Consider the following 27920-nt stretch of genomic DNA (forward strand, 5'->3'; position numbering starts at 1 on the left):
AATAAAATTTTAACATTTTCCTTATTATCCATTTTTTATTATAAAAGAAGTTTTTTCCGAAAATCAATTTTATATATTATTATACTTTTTTTGAAAAATAATATGTATATATAGGTTACTACTTATTAGAGTTTATCTTTTTCCCTCTACATTGAAAGGAGAAAGATAAACTCTGAACTAGTGCAGCCAGTTCAGCTAAAAAGAACAGACCTTTTATATTGTAATTATTTTAAAAAATGGGTAGTTGCAAAATTTGTGGTCGATCAAAATCGAAATCCAAAAATATATCTATAACTTTTCACATGTAAGTAAATAAAATTAACAATGCTTCGGAAACGCTGCTTTCAGATGCCTTTTTTATGCTTATGTAGAGCGTTATGTTCTATAAACAAATGATTTGACGTTTAAAAATGATAAAACTTCCCTGACGGAAAAATATCTACGAAAAAGTACGCTAAGCAACTTGCAACTACAAACAATTACGGAATACTATACGATTTAAATTTTTTTAGAATGTAGTAGAAATGCGTAAATATTTGCACAAATTAGTTTGCCTTTTTACGCTCTATTATACATTTCTACGAAACGAGCGTAGAATTTCGTTGGTCTTTGAGAAAACTCTGCCGCTCTACGTCTTACCATAAATTTGTACGGAGTTGGTGTAGGATTTTTTTATTTTTCGAACAATCCACGCCGCTCTACATTACTCTACATGTCACTACGAATAACTCAGAATAGGATGTAGTTTTTTATAGTTTTTTTTAGTTATTCGGTAAAACTACGCCATACTGCGTTTTACTGCGATAAATTTTTTCAAATCACGCGAAGAATTTTTTCGATATGTTGAACAATGTACTGAATATATAATAAATATTCTGTAAGTTGCAATGCGCTTTACAATGTTTCGTAAGGAACAAGTGAAAGATTTCTTGATTTAGATTTGCAACGTCTGGATGCAAAATTTTGAAAAAACTACATGTTACATATATATTCAATTATTTTTATTTATACATCATAACAAAATATTATTCTTCAAAGAATACGCATATAAAAAAAGATATTACTTAATATAACATCATATATTACTTAATATAATATCGTTCTACATTAATATATATATTAATCACCCAGGCATCCTCTTGGTATTTCGCTGATATAAGATTGACCACTTCTTTGCATTATAATGCATTGTCCTTTCAATGATTCCGGATAACATGAATATAATGGCCCATCTTGATTAGCGTAACATCTTTGAATATGATTCACCTTAACATGAGTTGATGTCAGATAAGGTTCATTTATGACCAATATTTGTCGGAAAAAAATGATTACTTTTTTATTCGCATTACCATCTTTGCTGTCAATATTAAAAGAACAATTATTAGTAATTGAACCTTTAAGACAATCATGAGTAACAATTACAGAATCGTTGGTTTTACGGGACCGATTGTATGATGTACTTGTAAATCTTATACCATTCACAATAACTTTTTTGTACGATAAACAATTACGAGGGAGCAATTCAAATAAGCAAGCACTTTCGACAGGTAGAAGAGTATGTTCTTTTCCTGAACCTAGCAACGTACAATTTCCTACTTTTAAATAAAATTTCAATTTTTTATTGACACATATTTCTTCGCAAAATTGTGTGTATCGCTCACCAATTATAATATTAATTTGAAAAACCGGAATTGACCTGTAAAAAACATACCGCCATGCAATTTGAATAGCTACGCGATAAGGACTTGTTTTTATTTGCAAAAGCAATCTATTTTTGTTTTCAAAGAGAAAAGTGTTGGTTGTCCATAATGGTCCCCAATTCCTAATACTCGAGGGTATATGAAGAAGTAGATGAACGTTATATCTCATTGCATGCTCTTCAAAGAAACTCTGCACTTGTATGGCATATTTTAACAATAGCTCGTTAACTGTACTTATCATACTATGACTTATCGATTTTTGTAAACAAATGTGTATTGCAGTAACGAGAAGTGCCAAGTGCAATAAATATTTTTGTGGCAATATACCTTTGAAGCAAATTAAACAATACCATATGAGCCAAGACCGCCATTCCGAGGCTTTCCAAAGACGACGTTCATCGATGCTTCTTGGCAGTCGAGTAATAACCGAGGGACAAACAATAGACTTTAAGCCTTTATTGATAATACGTATGCAATTTGGTGACCCAACATAATAGGGTTCGCCAACAGATGTAAGAAGAATCTCTGTGTGAAATTTGATGACACCTAGTAATACCGAATGCATGTAATCCGGGACCATGCCTCTCACCAAATCAAAGTGTTGCAGATTCATAAGAACGGAGGGACCTTGAACACCTTTCGTGTTATCATTAGTCATCATGTTTTCTCGAATTGATGTATCGGTCCGATCCGGCGGTACATCAACTGATATCGGGTATTTTATGTAACCATTGACGCTTTTTGTCGGATGTTCGCAAAATGTGCAGCCATATGAACCTTAGAACATATATACTGGAAGGGGCATAGCCTATTTAAATACACATAACAAAAGTGTCCCCTACATCTATCTATCTTTGTCTGTACGAAATCGGTCAATGCGCTTGCGCGAATGAATAACCGCTTAAATTGAAAGTAGAAAGATTTAAAATAGGTGGAAGGCATTTGAAAATTTGATTATAACAGGCTGCGTTCCCATTTCGTCTCACTCAGTGCAGTATCCAGTGGCCGCCATTTTGCTGGATACTGCACTGGAGAAGCGTTCCCAAATTACTGGACTGGCTAGTGACAATCGTACCTCGTTCAGAATGTCGTCGGCCGGGAAATGTAAATAATAAATAATAATAATAATGATAATAATAATAATAAAAAAAATCAATGTGTACTGAAAAAATAAAATTATGTACAATAATTATATACAATAAACATTATATACAATAATTTATTGTTTTTAAATGTGAAGTTATACAAGCAAATAATCGGTATAATCGTTGTTATAATATTTAAAAATAACGCTAACACTTACTAATACATTGCTAATTGAAATATTTACTTACCGATATAATAATCTTTACTAACAATAATTGCTTCAACACTATTTACATATTAACTAACAATTTTATTTAGGTTATGAGCTAATACGTGTGCGAGACTGTCACTAGCCACTAGCCAGTCCAGTAAATTGGGAACGCTTCTCCAGTGCAGTATCCAGCAAAATGGCGGCCACTGGATACTGCACTGAGTGAGACGAAATGGGAACGCAGCCACAATTTATTCTTTAAGTTATATTATAATATAATTGCAATATATTATAAATTATATATAATAATATGTAGTAATATGTAATAATAGTCTTGCAAAATAAAATAAAAATAATGATGCACATAACCAAAAACAAATACTGTAATGAACAATAATTATATACAGGATGTATAGGATGAACTAAAATAAGATAACAAACTTTGAGGAGCGAGACCAAACATGAAACAAAATTTGACATCAACATATGTCCGTCAAACCCACTGTTACTGATATAAAATATATATTATTAATGAAAAATAAAAAAGTAATATTTATTATTATGTAATATTCTCGCTCCTCTAAAGTTTGTTATCTTATTTTAATTATATCTTGTATATATAGTAACTAGTACAATAAAAATTATTATAATAAATAATAAAAAAAATATTTAAAAACTTCATTGATGTTTAAATAGTATTAGTTTTGTATACTTTTTTATAATTATTTCTTTAGACTTGATTATATTGGAAGGCTTGTCATAGATAAGCTTGTCTAGTTTGTCATCACACACATCAACATAATCGACGCATGCGTATTGCAATAAAATGTACAGACAAGGATAGATAGATGTTGAGGACAACGGCAAGTCAGCTATGCCCCTTCCAGTATATATGTTCTAAGATATAAACCGTTAAATTTTTTCATGCAAAGGAGACTGCATCGGGCAGCGGAATCGACACAGCAGCATATTAGTAAAACTTTTGTAATTATTTCTTGTTGTTTATAATACCATTTAATTCCTTTAGTTGCAAGTGCATTCGCGTCGGTAATAAACGGATTCAGAAATAAATTCATATTAGGCTGATTTTTATGTACCCATAATCCGACTAAAAGCATATTTTTACCTCGCAATTCCGGAGTCAATTCGTGGATCATGGCATATATAGGCCAAACCGATATTTTACTTGATTTACTGGGCTGACATCCATCAGTATTAAAAGTGTATGATAAATTCCATTTATTAGATAACGGTTGTCCCGAACGTTCCAGATTCGAATATACGGCGCCATCGTATATATCCGACATTACCAATCTCTTTTCGTTCAAACCGATACTGAATGTTTTTTATAATTGTTTGATCATTCAGTAAATTCTTGATTTGAACAGCAAAATCGAAAGTCACAAAATATGAGGCTGATTGCTCATCGAAGCTCGCCGAACAATTGTTACATGTAAATATTTCTTTTGACTTTAAATTTACACGAACGCCAAGGTACGTTTCGCAGTTTGTACAGAATATGTGATGCTTAAATGAAGTGTCTTGTATCGAAAAGTTTTTAAATAATTTATACTTTGAAGTCGATAATACGTCTTTGTCGTATAACTTGTTTATCATAATTAAAATATCCAGTATGGTTGCCCAAGTGAGTGAATGTCGCTTCCCAATTTGTAGCGTCATCAGTATCGCTTCTCCTTTTGTTGTTGATGTACAATTGCATAGCTTTTCATTATAGTTGTTATCGCGTCGTCGATTTTTATCCGAAATGTCCTCCTGTAAAGAAAATGGAATATACATACAATATATTGTTATAATATTTGAATACAATTTTAAACGAGATTAGTGCAATGATTTAAAATTATGAAAATTGGGGAATTTGTAAAATTGTTCCTCGAAATTCTTATAATACCAAAAATTATCGTTATACACATTTGAAATAAAAAGACAGACTTTCGATAAAGTCTTCATGATAACTCGACGTTGAATATAAAAAGAATTAAAATACGTAAATTGAAAATAAAATATCATGAAGTTTTATAGTCTACTTATTTTTTTTACAAGGCTTAAAATATAATATTTTAAATACAATGTATGTAATTTTTTAGCAAAAATGCGTTTTGTACACAATAACACTCCGATTCCAACTATAAGAGACATAATGTTCGTAAAATCGATCAATTTTCTAAATTTATCACTTTCAACAATTACTGAAATGAGAATGAATGAGTTACAAACTCTATCTAACTAAGTTGACATTCCATAAATTAATAAAAAGTATCATTGAAAAATAAATAAAAAAATAAAATAAAAAGAGGTTAAAGCTTAATTAATTTGACATAAAATCCTCCACATATAATGCTGCATGTAGTATATACGAAGCATATAAATACATAAAAGTTTTATAATTTATATTTGAACGAAACTTTATAAAGATTTCTACATTATCGTTATTTTACTAACTTTCTACACCGTTAGAAATTTCTGTTGTAAAATTACAATAGTGTTGAAAAAAAACTTTTAACACTATTGTAATTTTACGTAATACACGTTGTGATTATTTATAACAGTTTTATTGAAATATAAATTGTGCAAACTTTATTTTGAACACATTTTGACAAGAGTGTACACATATTTTGCACAATGTGGAAGCCTTTGTATATAATTACTTACATTATTCGGTACATTGCAATTGGCATCTTCGATTGAATCTTCGATATCGTTATCAGATAATTCTTCGTTCAACAATCTATCATCCTCGATATTGTTATCATATAATTCTTCATTCGGCAATCCATCACTCTCGATATTATAATTCAATTCGTCCAAATCAGGTGTAGTCTGCATCCATAAGTTATATTTACAATGTTATTCAATAATTAATGTTTCGAAAACACTATAGGCAACATTGTCAAAATTGAATATCATTATTGTTGGCAAGACAAATTGTAAATTTTACAATTTATAAGTACTTACACACACACACATTCGATCACGATTGGCATTTAATTCCGCAGCTGTGATTGCACCTTCGTCAAAAGATAATTGTTGATCGTATAATCCGCCATCCTCGATATCATAATTCAAGTCATCCAATAAGTTTGCAGATCCTATATGTATATACAAATGTAAATGATAAAGAGGATGATTGAACAAGTGCAAAATCCATTTAAAAAATGTTAATTTAATAGTTTGTAACGCAGTTTTGATAAAAAAATAGCCTTCAATGATATTCATTTCGAAAAGCTAAGTGCTCACCTGCATTTATTTCAATTATTTCACTTTTACTGGCCTGTTCTCGTTTTCGTTTCCGATATGCCGTTGTTCGTGGAACATTTTGAGTGGAACCCGGATATAAATATCGTTGATAAGACATTTTTATCTCGGTTTTTTTATGAACCGTATATCTATAAATATATATATATGAATGCATTTTAAAAATATACACATAACTTATATAGATCACACACGAAATTCGTATCACGCACCACACCATCATGCACTGACAGGCTGGCAGCCACTGCGATCTGCGATCCCGCGCGATTTTTCTAGCGCGTCGGCTTGCGTCAATTGTTTGCTGCGCTTAACGTTCACGGCGCATGAAGATTAGCCATGATTGGCCAATAGCGATTAGCTGATGCAATCACAATAAACACGAGCACGATGCAGGCCGCGAGTCAGTGTTGCTAGACGGGACGCTTTTTTTCACGAACGCACTTGAGAATCGGCCTCAACGGTGTACTAATTGAGGAAAAAAAAGGGCACTTGTAGACCCTTCTATTAAAAAATTATTAGAAAATTTTGTTTATCGTTAAAAAGTGATAAAAAGTAATAAAATAATAATAAATTAAACGCATGTAAATATTATGTTTATTTTTATAATAATAAAATAATTAATAATATTAATAAAAAATAAGCTAAAAAAGGAAAGGATGTTTAAATAATTGTTAATAACATTTTAATAACAATAAAATATTTTATTTGGCAGAATTATTTTCCCGCTTTGCAAGAACTTCTTTAATAATATTGGTGCACTTTGATCGAGCCAGTGAAAGATCTTGCACGATTGAAGAATCTATACAAATGTCTTTTAACAAAGGAACTAAGTGATCTGCGGTATAAAGAGCAACGTTAAGTTCAGAATAAAAAGCTGCTAATTTAATTTTGGCTCGTTTAACGTTTTCAATATGAGAATTTTTGGAATGTTGGCTTTGGCTTTGACTTATTTGAGAATTACTGTCACAATTTTTAATATGTTTAGCCCTTTGTGAATGTCGTATTAAATCTGATTTACAGCATCTAATGGTAATATTGCACAAGTTACAAATTGCCTTATTTTCCGTAGGATGAGGAGCCAGCCATCCTTTAAATAAATCGTCAGCTAACCAAGAATTTTGAAAATTTTTAATATGCGTCTTTTTAATGGCTCCTTTTGAACTATCCATATTTCGCGTAACAAAAAATACATATAAATATATATATGATATAAATATTATTATTTTTTACATGTACTCACCTAACTTTCTCCTGTAGCCTGTCAAACGTCTAACTTTTCGCGCCAGCACCCAACACTATAAGCCGTATACACCGCTGGATTCATAGCTGCAGCGCTGCGCATGCGCGAGAAAAAGCGTCCCGTCTAGCAACACTGCCGCGAGTCCTGATCCGCCATTGTGAGTCCTGCGCTTGTCACATTTTTTACTTATGTATTTTATGTATTTGTGACTTATGTATTTTTTTATTTATGTATTTTCCATCGTGCGTATATATATATTAGTTATTGTACGCGAGTGTTAACGGTATTAATCGTTATTCTATTTATATTGTGTTTGCACCCTTATATTATTTTACCTTCGGTCCTGATAATTAATATTCAAGTAGGCATTATACGCGGTCGCGTCGGTAAAGCCTTGCATTATAATAATAGTGCGGCCATAGACGTTTGTGCCGGTTTTTTTTGGTCGCTGTCTATCTATATAGTTAGGCCTTAAGCAGAATGTCTTATAAGACTCCAAACATAAGACAGTACTTCAAGACACGTAACGCACAATACTGTCTCATGTCTGGAGTTTTACAAGACAGCAATTCTGCTTAGGGCCTTATTGCAAGAATAAAAATGTGGGCACACGTTTTTCTCACCAAAACAAAAACGCACTTACAAGTACAAATCAAAAACATTTTAAAATTTGACCCCGACCGTTTTGACGATAGTGAAGAAGCAAAAAGAAAAGTGTTCTACATCATTCACAATAGGCAAAAGACACCGTGTCAGGTGACAAAAATTGCAGAAATTGCAAAAATTGTATATTTTTTGATCTTGTTGTTTCGTAGTATTAACAACGGAAATTCTAAGGATAAATAATTTATTATTTCATCAGAATCGAAAGAGGAATTATTACAAGGGAAACGAGTGCGTATACCGAAGTTGAATTATTCCGATGCAGAGACCAGTAATAATAATTCCAGTGACGAAGAAAAAGAACTGTCAAATCAGAAAAAAAGCCGAGAAGTAAGTAAAATTTACAATTAAAAAAATGGAGTCATAACAATTTTTAAGACATGAAATTTCCTATTTTGTAAAAAAAATATATAAATAACGAAAAACACTTTGGCTGATTAGTCCAGTATACTCGATTTCAAAATATAAATGCATATTATCAAGTGTCTGCCTCGTGATTGATAAATGCATATAATTGCATATTAATAGTAGCACTTCAATACTAATAAGTAGATTTTGCTTCAAAAGATTGAAATGACAAATAATAAAAAATAATTTTAAATTGATCATTTCCGGAAAATCACATTGTAATATTACATTTGGAATTTTTGATATTATATAAAAATTACAAAACTTGTTAGAAAGAGCAATCTTGTAGGAAAAAATTATTTTTAAAAAATCGATTTTTGTGACAAAATGGTTTTTCTTCTTCACTTCTTAGTATCTTTAATGGCCGGTTTATGCTTCGGTCTTAATCTTAATCTTAAGAGTTGATAACGTAGAATGCCATAAGGGCGTTTATACTTCCCTAGTCTTAATTTTAGTCTTAATCTTAATCTTGGAAAGATCCCATCTTTTAACTTTAGTCCCTAATGTCCTAAGGCCGGGCCAATGAGGTAAGTCTGACGTCCGACGCAGCACGAAACCGCGCGAAATAATGGTTTTCGATCCGTGTATATTTAAAAAATTGTTCCTGATCGTATTCAATATTCAGCATATCTTTCATTAAAGAAAAGAAATGACCAGTTTCGTGTCTTTTTCGATTCAGTGGCCGAACAGCGTATCTCCGTGGTTTTCTTTTATTTTTTTTTTAATTTCTTAATAATACACATGCTGCATAGGCACTTGATAACAAAAGTGCCATTCCAAACATTAAAGTTTTTTGCCGCTGACGATTCATTTTAACATTCACTATAATTTGCAGCACCGGGATCTATTACAATTTGTGGTTAGGTTAGGTTAGGTTTTGTTACATTTGCACATGCGTAGTCCGAATTTCCAGGGAAGCATAAACGAGTCCTTAAGATTAAGTTAAGACTAAGACTAAGATTAAGATTAAGACCGAAGCATAAACCAGCCATAATATAAAACTTCTGTCTTATGACATTATTATTTTATTTTTTATGTCAAATTAAAATAACTTTAATTCATTCAGCGTTTCAAAAATTCTATATTTCAGGCAAAAGAAAAGAGTTCGTCACAAATAAATCAAAATATTTTAATGGTTCATTTAAAAAGTATGGAAAAATACAGAAAAAATAATGAGGTAACATTTAGAATTGTTTACAATTTATGTAATAATTTGTTATGCTATAAAAACGTCATTTTACTATTATTATGTCTATCAGTCTTACAAATTATTATATTTATCAGTCTTAGTATTATTTTTTTCTTTATTAGCTTATATTTACATTTTCTTATGTAGGAAAGTAAAATGCAGCACAGTATTGAACGAAATATCCATCGTGAGAATAGCCAAAAAAAACTATATTCTAAAGATCTGGTAGAATGCAGAGAAGAACTGGAACGCTGCCAAGAAAAGCTGCATTTATGTCAACTGCAACTTGAGGAAACGGCAGAAAAAGAGAAGCAATGGTCAGTAAAATACGCGAAACTAAAAGAAAGTAAGGCTTTTCCCTTGACGGAAGCCACAGGGCAGCAAATCGTGGATCTCCTCCTACAATTAAAGTTGGCAAAAGGTAAAATGGATAAGTTTTAAACTTATTTAAAGATAATAATTATTTCTAATATGTCTATATTACTAACTCGTTTTGAAATTGGACAGAAATCGCGATTTTAAAACATCGTGTTTTTTTAAGTCATTTAATTTTTTTACATAAAATATATGCAAAATAGTAAGAACATTATTTTTGTTTGTCAATAAACTCATTAACCGAATTTTGAATTGTTTAATAAGTTCAACAAATAAATTTTTATTCTGTTTGGTAATAATTAAAATATAATATATTCGATTCTATTTATCCGATATATCCGATTCTGTTTTATACAGTGATGAAAAACATCATTTATCATTTAAAAATTAAAAGTATATAATTTAATAAACTATTTTGTATTTAAACATAATTAATTTCTATAATTGTTATAAACAATCAAATTAAAATTTATTCATCAGTATTGAAAATCCTACCCGAAAATTTTTTAAACATAACTTTATTACATTCTACATTTAATTAAACAAAAAATTTTTTTAGAGTGGATATTATATTTTGCTATTTTTTCTTGAATTTAAATTCAAGCGCGGTCCAACTTAAATTTTATAAAATAGTTTAATACATTGTATACTTTTTGCTATTAAATGAGTTTTTTACTACTGTGTACTACAAATAGAACTAGATATAATATTTTATAATTAAACAGAGTATACATATTCGTTCCAATTAAATTAAATAATTCATAAATCGATAAATCAATCTGTTTTGGCACACAAAGAAATACGTCCTTACTTTCTTCCGCATATTTCGTATAAAAAAATGTCAAATGACTTACAAAATACAGCTTTTTTGGTCTGATTTTAAAAAGAATTAGCCACGATGTTTTATATAATAATAAAATTATATAATGTATCCATATTTTTTTCTAGGACGAACATTGCCACATCAACACCATGTGGCAAATAGTGATATATCTATCATGGACAACAATAATGAAGATGACAACTTCATAATTCCGAAAGAAGTGTATAATGAAATTATGCGGGAAAAAGATAATGAAAAAGTTTTAAATACCTTGTCATACGCAGCCTGGGGCATAGAAATCCTGGCAAATAGAGTCGTACGTTCAGCAGTAAACACACCGTACAAAGAACTGACTCCGCAGAAGAAAGCGGCTGTAGTAAATATGTACGAGCGATGGTTAAGAGAAACGCGTAAACTTCCCGAACACATAATCAATGAAGAAGTGGAAAGGAGGAAAATAAACGAAAGATTTAATAAAGCTATAACAGGAGCCCGCAAAAAACTACGTCAGATAACCGATAAAAAAACGATGACCGAAGAAGCATCAGCATTAAAAGAAAAATTTGAAAAGAATTTGCGTAATAATTCATCGGACATCAGTGATAAGGAATAAGTATTTTATATTATTATTTTTGTTTTTAGGTTTTATTTATAGATGATGTTTGTCATGAAAAGCCAAGACAAGGCATTTTCTTTATTTTATTGTTGCAATAAAAACCAAAGAACATAAAGTTGATTGGAACGAACAGTGATAAGTTCGAATGAGTAGAGTTTTTAGGTTTTGTTTTGTACAAGACGTTATAGACGTAATTTATTTGTTGATGTTTATCAGTTTTTACGTTCCAAATGGATTATTATATAAGTAATTATTTTACCTAGAATCTTTATCTACGCAATCAGTATCAGAAAAATAATGTATCTTTATGTTATTAAAAATTAAAAGCAAAATATTTGCGCACATACAAAATAAAATATTGTGGTGCAAAGACATTTGTAATTTTTTTTTCAAATTAAATAATATATATAAAAATATGTGTTCTATTTCTATATATCTATTATATATATAAATTTACAGCTAGTAGACAATTTTATTTGTTTCGTAGACTTCTGAGGACTTCTGAAGAAATAATAATTACGAATTTCTACAAAAACTTCACAATGGTTTAATTATAATTTATATAATTTTTTTAGGGTGATCTATACTACATATATTCAAAAACGACTGAAGAAAATATTAGCACATATATAATAGAAGAATAATCGTCTATTGTTTTCTCAAGTTTTTTTTTGTGAATAATATATATCAATAGGATATAATTGTAAAAATTTTCTATGGTGATATGGATATATATAATAGCATTCGAAGAAAATCTGAAAAAATAATAGACACGATAAATTTTATATTATATATAATATATTTATGAGTTTCTTATAAGCCGTCTCTTCGATGTATGTAGTATAGTGTTATCGTAAAAAAATTATATAATATTATATATAAAAAAATCATTTCGAGGTTTTCGTAGAAATTCGTACTTTCTTCAAAATTCTACGAAAAAAATTATAATTTTCTACGAACATTACAATTTCCCATGAAAACCATCGAATTTCTACGACAAACTAAAAATATTTAAAATAATAAACGACAAACTGCAAATTTTTACAAAAAATTAAAAGAATTAACGAAAACTTGCACATTTCTACAAGCAACTACAATTTTCTATTACAAGCTATAATTTTATACAAAAAAAATAAGAATTTCTAAGATCTTGTTTCAATTTCGGTAGTTTTGCGTAAACTTTTGTGTACTTTTGTGTAAATATTCTCAGTACGCCGTAGCTACTTTCTTAGATTTTCGTACTTTTTCGTAAATATTTTTCCGCCAGGGATTTATAAACTGATATATATTAATTCGTTATTATATTCTTATTTCATAGGAAGTGTCACAGAATTAAATCAGGACAATAAAAGAATTGGTTGGCCTGCATGGCCTTCAGATATATTAAACGAACCTGATAACACTTCCCAAGATTAGAGACAGCAAAACGCATTTTCTTCAATTACAGCTTATCGTGAAAAAGCAGTAAGTAAGTTAATCATCTGGACATCGTGAGATGTGAACACTTGTTATAGCTATATATATTTCGAAATCTAAAAGCAACCTATGTCAAAATGTAAGGAATAGTTGAATCTTTTCTGTCAACAGATATATATAATTGAATTTTTTGCGTAAACTTTTATATATATATATATATATATATATACATAAGAAAGAAATAACGGGAAAATTTAGTACTACCTGAAAAGTTGACATAAAGGATTCAACTATTTCTTAAATTTTGACATAGGACGCTTTTCGAAATATAAACATTTAATGTTTGAGATGTATCCACTAAAGCATGGACATTTAATACATTATATAATTAAACATATTTAATAACTTCTTTTCTTTAAAATATATTTTATGCATATGCAGACACTAAAAAAAGGGAAGAAAAAAGCAGTAGCAGAAGAATATCAGAAAATTTTATGTAATTATAATATCGAAAAAAATATTGATGAAAGAGATTTTTCTGAAAATATAACAATAGATTCTAGTGGACCTACTACTAAGAAATATTCACAATATCAAGAAAAATTATCAGTTGATCGTAATGTGTCTGTTGCACTTCAAGAATTGAAAAGTTTTTTAAATAAAAAAGTGCAGAAAATGGAAGAAAAAATAGAAAAAAGAATAGAAAACAGTAGCAAGATTATCGAAGAAAATATTATAGGAATTGTAAAAGAACCACTTTCACAAGCGTGTGAAGCTGTTTGTAGAATGGAGGAAATGTTGAGTAAGTTTAATTCAAGCACTTCGAATAATATTCTGTATGTTACAGAATGGTTACATAATTTACAAGATTATTCTGAATGTTACGACTTAATTCAATTATTATTAGGTGAGTAGAGTTAGTGAAACAATTAATTTTATCTTACATTCATAAATAATGTATTTGACATTTATAAACAATGATTTTAATTATTAAAATATTTGTGTACAATACAATAATCAACTCTTTCAAAAAAAGACAAGATGATAAAAATTTAAACTTAAATATAAAATTAATAATATAATTATATTTTATTTTTTTATTATTTTTTGTATATTTAAGTTTAAATTTGAATCGCACTATATCTTTGAAAGAGAAAACTTATAATTATTGTACGTAAATATTTCGACAATTAAAACCATTTGCATGTAATACATATTTCTTTTAATAATAGCTGTCATTAAAAAAATGTTTTCTTATTAAATATTTTAATGTTTTTTGCGAACAAATCATGTTCATCAAGTTGTTTGATATGTCTATGCATGTATTCAATAAATCTGTCTTTTTAATTACATTCACTCATAGTTTTTAAAAAATATTAACTTTTTATTAATATTTTTCAATTTTTTTCATAAATATTTCACATTATTGTTCAATGTTGTGTTACAGTTTATTCAACTTGCTATTTGTGAATTATGTGCACACTTGGGCTGCGTTCCGATATTCACTGCAAGCAACTGCAAGTACTGAAAATCAATAGTATACGTAACGTAGACTTGCAGTGAATATCGGAACCAGCCTCTAGTTAAAAGCAAAAAGCAATTACAAATATTTAGCATTGCTGAAGAAACGAGCATTTCTATTTATTCTAGATTAGAATACATTTAGCAAGCTCTTATTGAGCACTTTTAGTGAACAATTGTTTGTAATTAATTTAAAGTCTAAAATCTAAAATCATATACTAATCACGAACAGCTGTTCAGTATGCTTTCAATGAGCTGTTGTCATACTAAATGCATCCATTATAAGAAGTTCATAAATCCAAGCAATTTTTTTTTTTTTTTGGTAATATTGATACGTCAGTTTCTGAAAAATAATCCATCTTTCTAGGATATTCACAAATTGCTTTTAGCTTAATCGTACATAATTTATTCATAGACATTGTTTTAACACTAATTGTTATAATAAATAAATATAAAATTGATTATAATTTTACAGAAAAGATATGCAACTTTGGAGATAGACTCAGCACCAGCAGTATGTCTTCAGAAATAGAAAATAAGGTAAGTTAATTTTTTTGTAGTAGTTTTTTTTATAAAACATTTTGCAACTAATTATTTTATTTTATCAGGTTCATCTTGGCAGTGGTTTCTATTGCACAAATGCAGGTTTCGCAGCTATGAAAGCAGCAAAAAATGATTGCGACTGGGCTGCAGTCCTTCTTATTGGAGTTTTCGGCGAAGATGCTAAATTAATGAGGATTTATCCTAGAAAAGAAGGATTAAAAAAATTTCCACTTGGATTCCTGATGCTAGCTCAAAGTAAATATTCAATTGTTATGAAAGAAATACTATCTTTTTCTTATTATTATCGTTATTATAATTTATTTCTTGTTTTTTATTTTATAGACTTGTTCAGAGAGCGATTAAAAAATGATAATTATGAAGGTGACATTGATCAAATGATCAAATCACTGCCAGCTTATCTCTCAGATCGAGCGCTAGATCTTGGAGGAGAAAGAAGTACATCCTCTCGTGCAAAACACTCGAAGAAATATAAATATAAAAATATATCGCAGAGGTCAATTAAAATTTCAGATTTTACTAAAAATTAAAAAAAAAAGCAATACAATTTTTGGTAATTATTTCATAATAATGACCAGAAATTGTGTAATTATTTATTTCCATAAAAATATAAATAAAAAAATTTTTTTGTTTACTTTATTTAAGACAGAAAAGGAGGCAACAGTAGCAGATCCATTAATAGTTTCAACTGTTACATCTGTAACTTCAACTGTTTTACAGAAGCCATTGGTATTTAAGAACAAAAAATCAAACTTCGCCAAATTTCAAGATATCGATTTAATTGAAAGTAATAATAATTTAAACATAATAAACTTGTTTGTACTTTTTTTTAATATTTATAGTTTGATTCTTTGATTAATTGCTCGTTCTTTTCTTTTTCAGATACATAATCATATATGAACACACATCAAGACATCTTAAATATCTTAAATATAATCAGACTCGGACCGGAATTACTCAGAACCGTAATCGTTTTGTAGTAAATAAACAAACACAAAATGTTTTCTGCAGTTGATTATTTTTTTTATCAGTTAAATATTATTTGCAGTATTTTTTTTACTTTTTTTCCGGTTCCGGTTCGGTCTCTGATTCTAACTAAAATATATATATTAATAAAATATTTTACAAATATTGTAAAAAAAAAAATAAAATATAAAACAATAAAAATAAAAATATTTTTATTTATTATTATTTATTTACTTTAATTTTTTAAGGCTCATCTGTATAAGAAGCAGACGCGGATCGCAAATCGCAAGATTAGACGCAGCAAATTGGGAACCTCAAAACTTCTCTGCGTCCTGCGTATTGAAGCCTGCGACTGTAAACTACCGAAAATACGTCACTGCGTCTAATCTTGCGATCTGCAACCCGCGTCCTGCATCTTATATAGATGAGCCTTTTTACTTTTCAATAACGTTTCAATAACGCTTCAATAACGCTTCATTATTTTTCGTTCACATTTGCTAAGAACCTGCCGAGGACCTCGATGACCCTTTGTTAACACTTCCTCAGGAGCTCGATAACGCTCCGTTTACATTCGAGAATGTTTTGTTCACGCTTGTCGAAGAGTTTAATGATACTTTGTTAACGCTTTTTTAACGCTTAATAACCACTTTCTTTACGTCCCGATGTCTCAATTTTCGCTTATTTGATATATCGTTTACGCTTCCATCACTCTCCCTTTACATTAGATTTACTCTCCAATTTACGCTTTGTTAACGCTTGTTTTACATTTTATTTTCACCAGGGTTCGAATTCGCGTAATCTGTTCGAAATGAACTAAAAAAGAATTCCTTTATGATAGTTAGAAAAGGATTCCATAAAAGTATATCTTTTGATTTCTTTTGAAATTAAATTAAAGTAGACTTAAAGAAGTCTCTATTTTGTTTTGTAATGGATTCGAAAAAAATTCACTTTTAGCTTGATTTTAGTATAATTACTGTATTATTATTACAGTATTATTACATTATAATATTTAGTATTATTACAGTATAATATGCATGCGCAGTGTAGAATAATTTTCCGATAATAAGAAATAATATTTTCGATATAATGTATAATATTCTCAGTGTTCATTGTTTCGATGATTGACTGCGTGCTTGGCATTTGCATTAATAATTTCCCACACAGCATAAATGACTATTTGCCGACTAATAGCGTATATGATTTGCTGACTCGACCCGATTCCGAGCCGATGGTCTGTTCCTTTTAGTTGCAATACTTGCACTTCATCTTTCATCTTGCAGCTAGATGCTAGAAAGAACAGACTGGGCAAGACTGGAATAGTCACGTTTCTCTTTATCGTTAACAAAAAAAAAGTGATATTAATCAAAGGTAATTCTCTTTTATCTTCAAAATTATTTAATAAATATAGGAAACATAATTTTATATACAATTTCCATAATATTTTTTTGATATTCGTATATTTATTGAAAAATTGAACGAAAAAATGTAGTTTAAAGTTTGAGGTTAAGTTGTAAAATTGCAAAAATAATACAAAAAAATTATCTTATTTGGCATTATAACCATACCCAGACTGGGACTTCCGTTTCCGGTGCGTAAGGTGCGACTCGTGTCATTTTAGTGTGAAGTAAAGATAAAAAAAAAGAGAGTTTTGGTGGGGGGGAGGGAAGCGGAGAGCGAGTGTGAGTGAGAGAGGAGGCTGAGTGAGTGAGAGAGAGTGAAGGGAAGTGAAGAGCGTAGTGAGAAAGGGAAGAAAAAGGTCAAAGTAGAAGCAGAGCTGCCAGTTTTCCCCGGAGAGCTCCACATGCACACAACCGAGACCCGCTGACGTCACGTGTCCGTGTGCGCTCGGCTGTCGACTGGTAGAAGTGGACGGACCTATGTCTTGTGTCTCTTTCCCACCAAGCCTAGTATAAAAACCGGTTTTGACGCTCGCACCGTTTCTTCTGCCAAGCGTTGGCAGCAAAAATGCTTTCCCGAATTTCGCTCCACGCGACTAAGTCGACTAGCGGCGTGTTGCTTTTGCTCGACGCGATATTTTTTCTAAGATTTACAGTCTTTTATGAAACATATATCATATTCATATTAATAAAATATTTTAACATTATGTATTTGCAGAATATTATTTTTCACGTTAATGTATAAAATAAGAATAAAGTAATAAAAATTATATATCGCAATATATAAACAAAACAAGTAACATTTAATATATTATTAATTTATTTAAATGTTCCAATTTTACACATTAACGTGAAAAATCACATTATAAATGCATAATATCTTTTGTAAATAGCAAGATACATTGAGAAGTAAAGGAAAGAATTGATTAAAAATAAAAGAAACATGTTTTTACTTAAAAAATATTTATGACTATCTTATTTAACACAAAAGTAATCTGGACAAAGCATACCAATGTGATTATACATCGGATAGTTTAGTATTTTAACTTTATTTTAACCATTTTAATATAGTGGTCTTCCGCACCACCCAAGAGGTTCCACTAATGGTGCGTTAGATTTTTTCAAGTGGATCTTTGCCAGGAGCCCTATTGTACCACTTTTCATTTTTCTTTATACATTACCTTTATATAGATATAGTGTCGTTTGCAGACAAGATACTTATCATACACTTGTCGGTCATAAATATGGTGTCATTTACAGACAAAATACTTGTTACATGCCTATCGTTTATAAGTGTGGTGTCCTTTGTAGACATATTAATGAAATTTTATTTATCTCAATTAAAAATGATAAGGGTCAACAAATAATAAAATTATAAAAGGAAAGGAGCAATAGGAATCAAAATGCTAGATTTTAGTGTGAACGAACTTATATTGAGTTATAATAACATTAGTATAAACAGACATTTCATAACCTGTCATCAGGCTATCCTTAGTGTGAAATAAAAAACGCACGCTGATTTACATTAAGATCTGAGTTAAAACAAATATAATTTAAACGCAAGATTTGTTGTAAAATTAATGAAAAAAGTTAGTTTTAACATTGATATAATCAATATTAGCTCGTCGGTTTTACAAATAAAAGTTCGTCGGGTTTACAAATAAAAGATAGAAGAAAAAAATTAAAAATTAAAAATTTGTCAAAAATTTAATAAAAAAAGTTGATTAAAATAAAATAAAATAATAAAATAAATTAAAATTATTCAATATTTGAGGTCAAGTTAAATAAAAGTCAATAAAAAAAAAATAAAAGAAAAGAAAAGAAAATTTATATAATTTGTTATGATAAATAATAGTTTTTTATTATGGTTTGGTTTACTCTTCCCCGACTGCCTCTTCTGTTTCCCCGGCCACCTCCTCTTCTTATTACTCCAGAAAGACCTGGTCTTATATGGTTTTTGTGTTGTACATTTCGTCGAGCGTACCACCGTACACGCGACCAACCACCTCCTCTTCTTTTTTTTTTTCTGAAAAATAAACACATTTATAGATTAATAATTTAAAACAATTATGCATATGAATAAATCATTTAGTTACAAAAAAATAAATAAATATCAATATATATGAAAGAGGCTAATGGAGCCACCGCTGATTGTTAGTGCGAAATTTTTTATGTTTCTTATAGAAACTTGATTCGTCTGCATTGAGACATTAAAATGTACACTGATCTCAGATTCGAGACATTAAAGTGTACGAGAATTGCATACATCGATCTTATTATTCAAGAATCAGAATGTATGAAAGTAAGGAAGTTATTTGAAAGGAAGGAAGACAAGAGAAAAAATATAAGAGATAAAAAAATTCGCGCTAACAACCAGCGATGGCTTCATTAGCCTCTTTCATATATATTAATATGATATTATCACACTAGCCTATTCCTCATATGGAAAATTCTCTGATATTGTGTTTAAATTAATAAATAATGTACCATTATCGCCGGCTTGTTCCGACTGCTGCTGCTGTTGCTGCTGCTGTTGCTGCTGCTCATCTCTTGGTTCTGGTTCTCTCTCCACTTCTTTTTCTTTTAATTTTTTTGTTATTAAATTTAGTTGTTGCATTTTTTTTATTTCTTGTTGTTGATGCAACATGAGTTGCATCATTTGCTGCACATTTGTCGTATCTTCTAGGGACAAATTTCCCACGTCCATTATATTTTCCTCTGCAAAAATTAATACATATTTATTAAATTATATATACACTCACCCGAAAAAAAAGCGGTACACTGAAAATGTGGGAAAAATTCATCAAATTTCAACTGACGATAACTTCGTAAATAATAAAGATAGAAAGTTCTATAAAATATGGAAATGAAGCTAAAAATCTCTACTTTAAGAATCAATTTATTTCAATGTTGCAAAATAAATTTATTGAAAATGGCGGATGACAAAGCGCGAGCATGCAAAATTGAAAAATAATGGTTCGAGTTTGCGACGGTGCACGGTATAAACAAAAAATTGTAGCTTATTGGGATCAAAAGCGTACGAAAGTACAGAGTCTCCTCTTTAAAATGCTTTTTTATGCATCTCGATACGATGATTTTTCGCCGAGAAATTCGCATTTGAAGAAAAAGGCAGATTCTTACTTCAAATGCGAATCTCTCAGCGAAAAATCATCGTATCGAGATGCATAAAAAAGCATTTTAAAGAGGAGACTCTGTACTTTCGTACGCTTTTGATCCCAATAAGCTACAATTTTTTGTTTATACCGTGCACCGTCGCAAACTCGAACCATTATTTTTCAATCAATTGTTTTGCATCCGAAGGAGATGTCTGCAGATCTTTTGTGATTTCTCCGCCCTGACTTTTTGTTTATGCTCGACCGCACATTGCGAGAAGAGTGCTTGATTTCTCTTGATCTTTTTCTTTCGAGACGCGTTACTTATTCGTACGACTTCGTCAAAGTAAACAATAATTAATCTTTTCGCATTGAAATTATTGGTCAATTATGGCGACGATAAGTCCTGAAAAAGCTGCTCAAGTTGTAGCGTTAATTGAAGATGGGAGAAGTCGAAGGTACGTTGCTGAGGCACTTGATTTATCAGTGTCAACCGTGCAACGTGCTTATGCTAGGTACTTGGAGACTAATTCTGTCCAAAGAAGACCTGGTTCGGGACGTCCTCGTTGTACGAATGAAAACGATGACCGATTTATTGTTTTAAATTCATTAAGAGACAGACATCGAACGGCTGTTCAAATTCGAAACAATTTAAGAGATGTCCGCGAATGTAATGTATCCGTTGACACTATTCGAAACAGATTAGCGGAACACGGTCTTTTTCCGCGCAGGCCAGCAAATGTACCTTCGCTTATGCGTCGCCATCGCGTAACTCGACTCAATTTTGCTGTCGAGCATGCAGGCTGGACATATGCAGAATGGAGTACCGTTCTTTTTAGCGACGAATCTCGTTTTTGTCTGTATTCTTCAGACGGACGAGAACGAGTATACCGTCGCGTTGGAGAACGATTTGCAGACTGTACTGTAAGTGAGAGGCCTAGCTACAATGGTGGCTCTGTAATGGTTTGGGCAGGAATTTCTGCGAATGCTCACACAGATCTCCACTTTTTTGACGCAAACATGAACGCAGATGTATACGTGGAAGACGTACTCATACCGTACGTTGTTCCGTATGCGCACTTCATCGGAGAGGACTTTTTGTTTATGCAAGACAATGCTCGACCGCACGTTGCGAGAAAAGTGCTTGATTTCTGCGATGAAGTTGGCATAAATCGACTCGAATGGCCAGCAATGAGTCCAGATTTAAATCCCATTGAACACCTATGGGACAATATTAACAGAAAAGTACGAAATCATATACCTGCTCCTCAGTCATTGCCAGAACTTCGAAGAGTTCTTGAAATAGAGTGGAATGACATTACGCAGACTGAAATTAGAACACTAATAAGAAGTATGCCTCGTCGCATGAATGAGGTAATACGCGCACGAGGAGGTCATACCCATTATTAATATACGCGCGCGCACACACAATTGTACACGCACCACCGGGAGGGTTTGGAGTCGTAAAATATCGTGGATCTAACGAGCCATGAGGTCCTTATCCCAGTGGTGCACGCGCACACACACGCATGCACGCGCACGCACGCACGCACGCACGCGCACGCACACACACATACACACACACGGACGCACGGACACACGCACGCACACACACACACACACACACACACATACACACGTGCCAACATGTGCACACGGGATCAGATTTCTGCCACGTCCACGCCGTTGATCCTGGGTAACGCCAAGAGCAGAATTGACACTTATAACCGTAAGGAGAGTTTGGAGTTTTAAAATACCGCGGAGCTGATAACCACAGAATTCTTATTCTTGCAATTCGGTCTGGTTCAAAATTGAATATCTCGGCACGTAATACAGCTAGCAGGATTTTTTAAAAACCATTTTAAAAGTTTGGATGTCTAGTGTTCGAAAATTCATAACGCAATAATGTGTGATAACTTTCTCCAAAATGGCGGATGACAAAGCAAAAGCATGCGAAATTGAAAAATAATGGTTCGAGTTTGCGACGGTGCACGGTATAAACAAAAAATTGTAGCTTATTGGGATCAAAAGCGTACGAAAGTACAGAGTCTCCTCTTTAAAATGCTTTTTTATGCATCTCGATACGATGATTTTTCGCTGAGAGATTCGCATTTGAAGTAAGAATCTGCCTTTTTCTTCAAATGCGAATTTCTCGGCGAAAAATCATCGTATCGAGATGCATAAAAAAGCATTTTAAAGAGGAGACTCTGTACTTTCGTACGCTTTTGATCCCAATAAGCTACAATTTTTTGTTTATACCGTGCACCGTCGCAAACTCGAACCATTATTTTTCAATTTTGCATGCTCGCGCTTTGTCATCCGCCATTTTCAATAAATTTATTTTGCAACATTGAAATAAATTGATTCTTAAAGTAGAGATTTTTAGCTTCATTTCCATATTTTATAGAACTTTCTATCTTTATTATTTACGAAGTTATCGTCAGTTGAAATTTGATGAATTTTTCCCACATTTTCAGTGTACCGCTTTTTTTTCGGGTGAGTGTATATATATAAGAGAGAAGAAAGAAACTAATGATTAAATATTTTCTAACTATTTGCTAACAGATAAATTTAATAAAATAAAAAACGGTATAAGAGTTACAAGCTACAATTTAATAATATGTGTCAATTTTTCTTATATTAACAAAATTATCTTTTAAGATATAAACGCTTCGGTCGATTATCCTCAATATATGTTACAATAAAAGAATCAGTTTAATATTTAAAATACATTAAATTTAAAATTTTAACCACAAAAAATTTTCATTACTTGCGATGTCAACAAGTACAGATAACTGAGAACCTTTGTATAATGTAACATTACTCCAATAACTGTTAATTTTGCTCTATTTTCATGTTTAAAGTTTCTCAAGTGACATAGCTTTTAAAAAAAATGGACATTGAATGTTTTACAGTTAAAACTTTTGATTTTATGTATTTTCAATGTTAAAATTATTGATTCTTTTAATGTAATGTATATTGGACGAATAATCGATTGAAACGTTTATATCTTTAAAGACAATTTTGTAAATATAAGAAACATTAACACATAATTCTAGTCATAGCTCTTGTGCTATTTTTCATATTATTATATTTAAAAATTGAAAAATTTTATTCAATTTATGAATAATAATTTTCAAATATAATATGATTTAAGAGCATAATAATTTAATTTATTACTTACGATTCATGTTTCGAGATATTCTTCTAAGCAGCGTGTTCTTGAAACTAAAATGTATGTGCTCACGGAAAGGAAGAAGCAACTAGTCTGTACGTTTATAAACATTGGCCAGGTACACAATAACTGTGTGTGTATGTATGTATGTATGTATGTATGTATGTGCGTGCGTGCGTGCGTGCGTGCGTGCGTGCGTGTGTATGTGTGTGTGTATGTGTGTATGTGTGTATGTGTGTATGTGTGTGTGTATGTGTGTGTATGTATGTATGTATGTATGTATGTATGTATGTATGTATGTATGTATGTATGTATGTATGTACAGAACGCTTTCTGTAAACGATTATTTTAGTTGGGCGCATTTAGCACACCGACACAATAATTGTGTGGGCAATCAGTAATTATTATCTGTGATTAAAGTATACCATTAAAATATGAAAGATTTGATAGAATATAGTATACAAAATGTATAAAAAAGGTGGGAATAATTCACGAGATACTTTATACTTTAATTTGACATAATTTTACATAAACTATGAAATATTTCGTTAAATATTTATTTTTCAATTATCTTACCTCAACATTTTTATGCACAAAACAATGAGAGAAATCAATTAGTGTAGAAAAAACACATAGTTGTCTCAAAGAAAAAACATGTAGCTAAAATTATATCATATTATATTTTTTCTTCAAGACAACTATGTGTTTTTTCTACACTAATTGATTCCTCTCATTATTTTGTGCATAAAAGTGTTGAGGTAAGATAATTGAAAAATGAATATTTAACGAGATATTTCATAGTCTATATAAAATTATGTCAAATTTAAGTATAAAATATCTCGTGAACTATTCAATTTTTGGCCATCTTATCTCTATAACTTTTTACGCCAAATATTGCGAGAAATCGATTTATATAAAAAAATTAGAGTGGTTCTATTTGAAAAAGTGAAGATGATCTTTAAATCTCTGAAACGCCTTCACCCAAGATCAAACTGATAAGATCGGTAAATAGATCTTTTTAAACTCTACAACTTTTATCTGAAACATTTTTTTACAAAAGTTATATTTTTTGAGATATTCTGGAGTTTCCACCATTTTTATACACCCTGTATACTGCAATGGCTGACTACGGTCACATAAGAATTTAATCTCCCTTCCCAGTTGCCTCCTTAATTCTTACCACAGGGGAAAGAACCCACCCCCACTTCTCCAAAGCTCACTTCAGTATGTAACGTAGACCATTGTGCAAACCACGTCAGTGATATAGTTTCGTGAAAACGACTTACTTTAGACCAGTAATTAATTAATTAATTAAACGAGAAAGTAATGAATACGACTTAGCGACTTGGTTAAGCTCGTCGCCATATAATATTATATCATTAATATGTGCCAACATGTTTATTATACACGTGCCTCGGAAAAATTTGATTTCAAAAGGAAAAGCAGTTTGAGGTTATAAAATTCTTACATTTACATCTATTTATATACTATTTATATGCATGTATATAATATATATATATATCAACACCTTACCGGCGAATGTGATTTAATCTTATTAATTCACATATCTATTAAAATAAAAATATTTATTTAAAATATTTGCCATTGGGTAAAAATTGGAGAGTAGAGTCTTGTAATAACAATAACTCAATTTTCGAAAAAATGATTTAACACAGTTTTAATAACATATATTTAATAATATATATTTTATTATATTTTAGTTTATTTTAGTATATTTAGTTTATTTTAGTATATTTGCTTAAATATTTTTTTATTTATATATATATATTTTTTTTTCTTGTTTTTTATTCTTTTTATTTTATAATTTTTGGCTTTGTTTTGTTTACACGTGATAAAATATATTTTATAAAAAGAATTTTTTAATTAGGTTCAGTTTTTCAATTAAAACTTTAAAATGGTGATACACGCTTATTTATTGAGCCTTAGCTTGTTCTAGGTGCTATTTATTAATATATTTTACATGTGTTTGTCGTATATCTTATATCTAATTGTCGAACGTTTCGGCACCTTTTTTTGGGCCTTCTTCAGCGAATCTAATTTTTGTTGCGTCTCTTAGTCAAAATTTAAACTGGTTGTTTTTTTGGTCTCTTTTGTCCATTTTTACGAACTTTTTGTCCACCCCTTGCTTTTTCCTCGTGTGTCAGACATGGCAACTTAATTCTTCTGACTGTCTGGATTGATTTTTATTGTGACTTGTTACTTTTGGTGTTGTTTGTTTCATACTTTAAGAAAATATATTTTCTTAAATATTTTTTTATATATATTTTTTTTCATATATTATATATTTTTTGTTTTTATTTTTTGTTTTATTTATACATAAAAATGTGTGAACAATTAAGAAAAAAACCAAAGAGAAGCTTTTTAGAAGCTTGGCTTAGTGATAATAAATACACATCTTGGATACGTAAAGTATCCAATGATGATAGTCTTTTTCATTGTATTATGTGCAATAAAGATTTTTCATGCAATACTCGTGTTTCAAGTCATGCGAATTCTGCATGTCATATAAAAAATACGTCATTATTCAATAATAACGATGTAAGTTCAAATACAAAAAAACGTAAAAGAAATCCATTTCGACAACAATAGTTAGATGAGCAATTTAAGCCATGGCTATGCGAGATGTCACATAATGAAAATTAATTTTTTTGCTCGTTTTGTAAAAAAACTATGATTGGTGACTTATCGCACACATATGATCACTCAGAATCCAAAGCGCACAGGAGGATATCTGAAAAAAATAATACAGAAACCAAGAAAACGAATGAAACTAACAACGTGACAAATCATGAATCACTTTTAACATTTGAAGAGCGAAAAAAATCAGCAGAAATTCGATTTGCCGCATTGATTGCTGATAAAAATATTTCGCATCAAACGGCAACAGATATTCTTAGTTTTTTTCAACAAATAGGAAAAGATTATAACATATTAAAAAGTATGACTATGGGTCGAACAAAATGTAAAAGTATAATTTCAAATGTGTTGTGTCCGGTTGAAACGAACCGTGTGGTAAACATAATTCAAAATACTTTTGATTGATTTTCTATTTTTATTGACGAAACGTCTGATATTTATAATGAAAAATGGATGACGTTTCTTGTGCGGTATGTTGATCCAGAAAAATTAGACATTCGCTCACAGTTAATAAAATTAATTAATATTGATGCGAAAAATAGTAGCGCAGAAAAATTATTTAATGCATTTAAATCAGAAATGTATAGTCTTAACATTCCATTTTTAAATATTATTGCCTTGTCATGCGACAATGCATCTGTCATGATAGGAAAAAATTCATCATTTAAAACAAAGCTAGCAAAAATTTGTAAAAATTTATTAACATTTCCATGTCCGTGCCATTCCGCTGCATTAATTGCGCATAATGCATGTACAAAAATACCCGAATATTGCGAGGAATTTCTAAAAAAAATCGCAAGTTACATTAACGGTAGTCCCAAGCGTTTAGCTATTTTTCAAGAATTTACGGAATATTTTCAGGAAACAAACCGCAAAATTTTAAGATTGGTTGATACACGCTGGCTTTCTCACCATACGTGTGTGGAAAGACTTCTTGAGTCTTGGGGTGCTATTAAACATTTTTTGATCGAAAGAGTTGTAGATGAAAAAACAATATCTGGAGAACATTTATTAACCATAATGCAAAAGTTAGATATCAAAGCATATTTCTTATTTTTGAAACATATTTTATATTTCTTTAATTTATTTAATGCATTCTTTCAAGCAGTGGAAACAAGAATCCATTTATTACAACCAAAAGCAGTAGAGTTTTTGACTACAGTCTGTAAACACTTTTTAAAATCCAAGTGCTTAAAAAACGTATGCAATAATATCCAATTTTCTGAAAAAAATAATCAAAAATCTTTAAGCAAAATAAATTTAGGATTAGAATGTGAAGAATACCTAGACGAATTGACAAAAAACGGACGTGCAGACCTAGTTGCGAATGTCCGAGAAAATTGTTTGCAATTTTACGTAACAGCTGCCGAGGAAATTAGTAAAAAATTACCAATTAATGACAAATTTTTGTCAAAATTAAAAGTTTTTGATGCAGATATTGTTTTATTTGATTTTGACAGAGAAACATCATTCAATGATGTTTCTTTTATCGCTCAAACTCTCGGAGGTTTTGACGAAAACGGTTTAAA

At 30.4% G+C, this 27920-nt stretch overlaps 2 protein-coding genes, 1 long non-coding RNA gene and 1 pseudogene across 21 annotated transcripts; 1 reads left to right on the top strand and 3 right to left on the bottom strand.

Annotated features, from left to right (window-relative positions):
• Positions 1–1942: 1942 nt before the first annotated feature.
• Positions 1943–6714, bottom strand: LOC105673644 (uncharacterized; annotated as a pseudogene).
• A 782-nt stretch (positions 6715–7496) lies between these two features.
• On the top strand, positions 7497–16085 carry LOC136996891 (uncharacterized). Of its 19 annotated transcripts, XM_067349853.1 has the most exons (12): positions 7642–7793; positions 8090–8296; positions 8373–8503; positions 9672–9758; positions 9918–10191; positions 11094–13048; positions 13442–13802; positions 14997–15061; positions 15130–15319; positions 15407–15578; positions 15728–15869; positions 15965–16085. In XM_067349853.1, exons 4-6 carry the CDS (start codon positions 9714–9716, stop codon positions 11579–11581), a joined length of 807 nt encoding a protein of 268 aa, XP_067205954.1. In that variant the 5' UTR covers positions 7642–7793; positions 8090–8296; positions 8373–8503; positions 9672–9713; the 3' UTR covers positions 11582–13048; positions 13442–13802; positions 14997–15061; positions 15130–15319; positions 15407–15578; positions 15728–15869; positions 15965–16085. The 19 variants fall into 19 exon arrangements, with proteins under 19 accessions (XP_067205943.1, XP_067205954.1, XP_067205941.1 ...); XM_067349842.1 differs by lacking the exons at positions 14997–15061; positions 15130–15319; positions 15407–15578; positions 15728–15869; positions 15965–16085 and having other exon boundaries at positions 7497–7667; positions 13442–13907; XM_067349840.1 differs by lacking the exons at positions 14997–15061; positions 15130–15319; positions 15407–15578; positions 15728–15869; positions 15965–16085 and having other exon boundaries at positions 7642–7871; positions 13442–13907.
• A 45-nt stretch (positions 16086–16130) lies between these two features.
• LOC136998029 (uncharacterized) lies at positions 16131–17897 on the bottom strand. The gene is made up of 2 exons (XR_010888612.1): positions 17614–17897; positions 16131–17335 (listed from the first exon to the last, which is right to left on the bottom strand). It is a non-coding gene; the product is annotated as an uncharacterized lncRNA (long non-coding RNA).
• A 959-nt stretch (positions 17898–18856) lies between these two features.
• On the bottom strand, positions 18857–20674 carry LOC136998026 (uncharacterized). Its single transcript, XM_067349858.1, has 2 exons — positions 19933–20674; positions 18857–19471 (listed from the first exon to the last, which is right to left on the bottom strand). The coding sequence occupies exons 1-2, from the start codon at positions 20150–20152 to the stop codon at positions 19392–19394; spliced, it is 300 nt and encodes a 99-aa protein (XP_067205959.1). The 5' UTR covers positions 20153–20674; the 3' UTR covers positions 18857–19391.
• Positions 20675–27920: the final 7246 nt, after the last annotated feature.

The sequence above is a fragment of the Linepithema humile genome, chromosome 2 (genome assembly GCF_040581485.1).
Source record: "Linepithema humile isolate Giens D197 chromosome 2, Lhum_UNIL_v1.0, whole genome shotgun sequence".
Lineage (NCBI taxonomy): Eukaryota > Metazoa > Arthropoda > Insecta > Hymenoptera > Formicidae > Linepithema > Linepithema humile.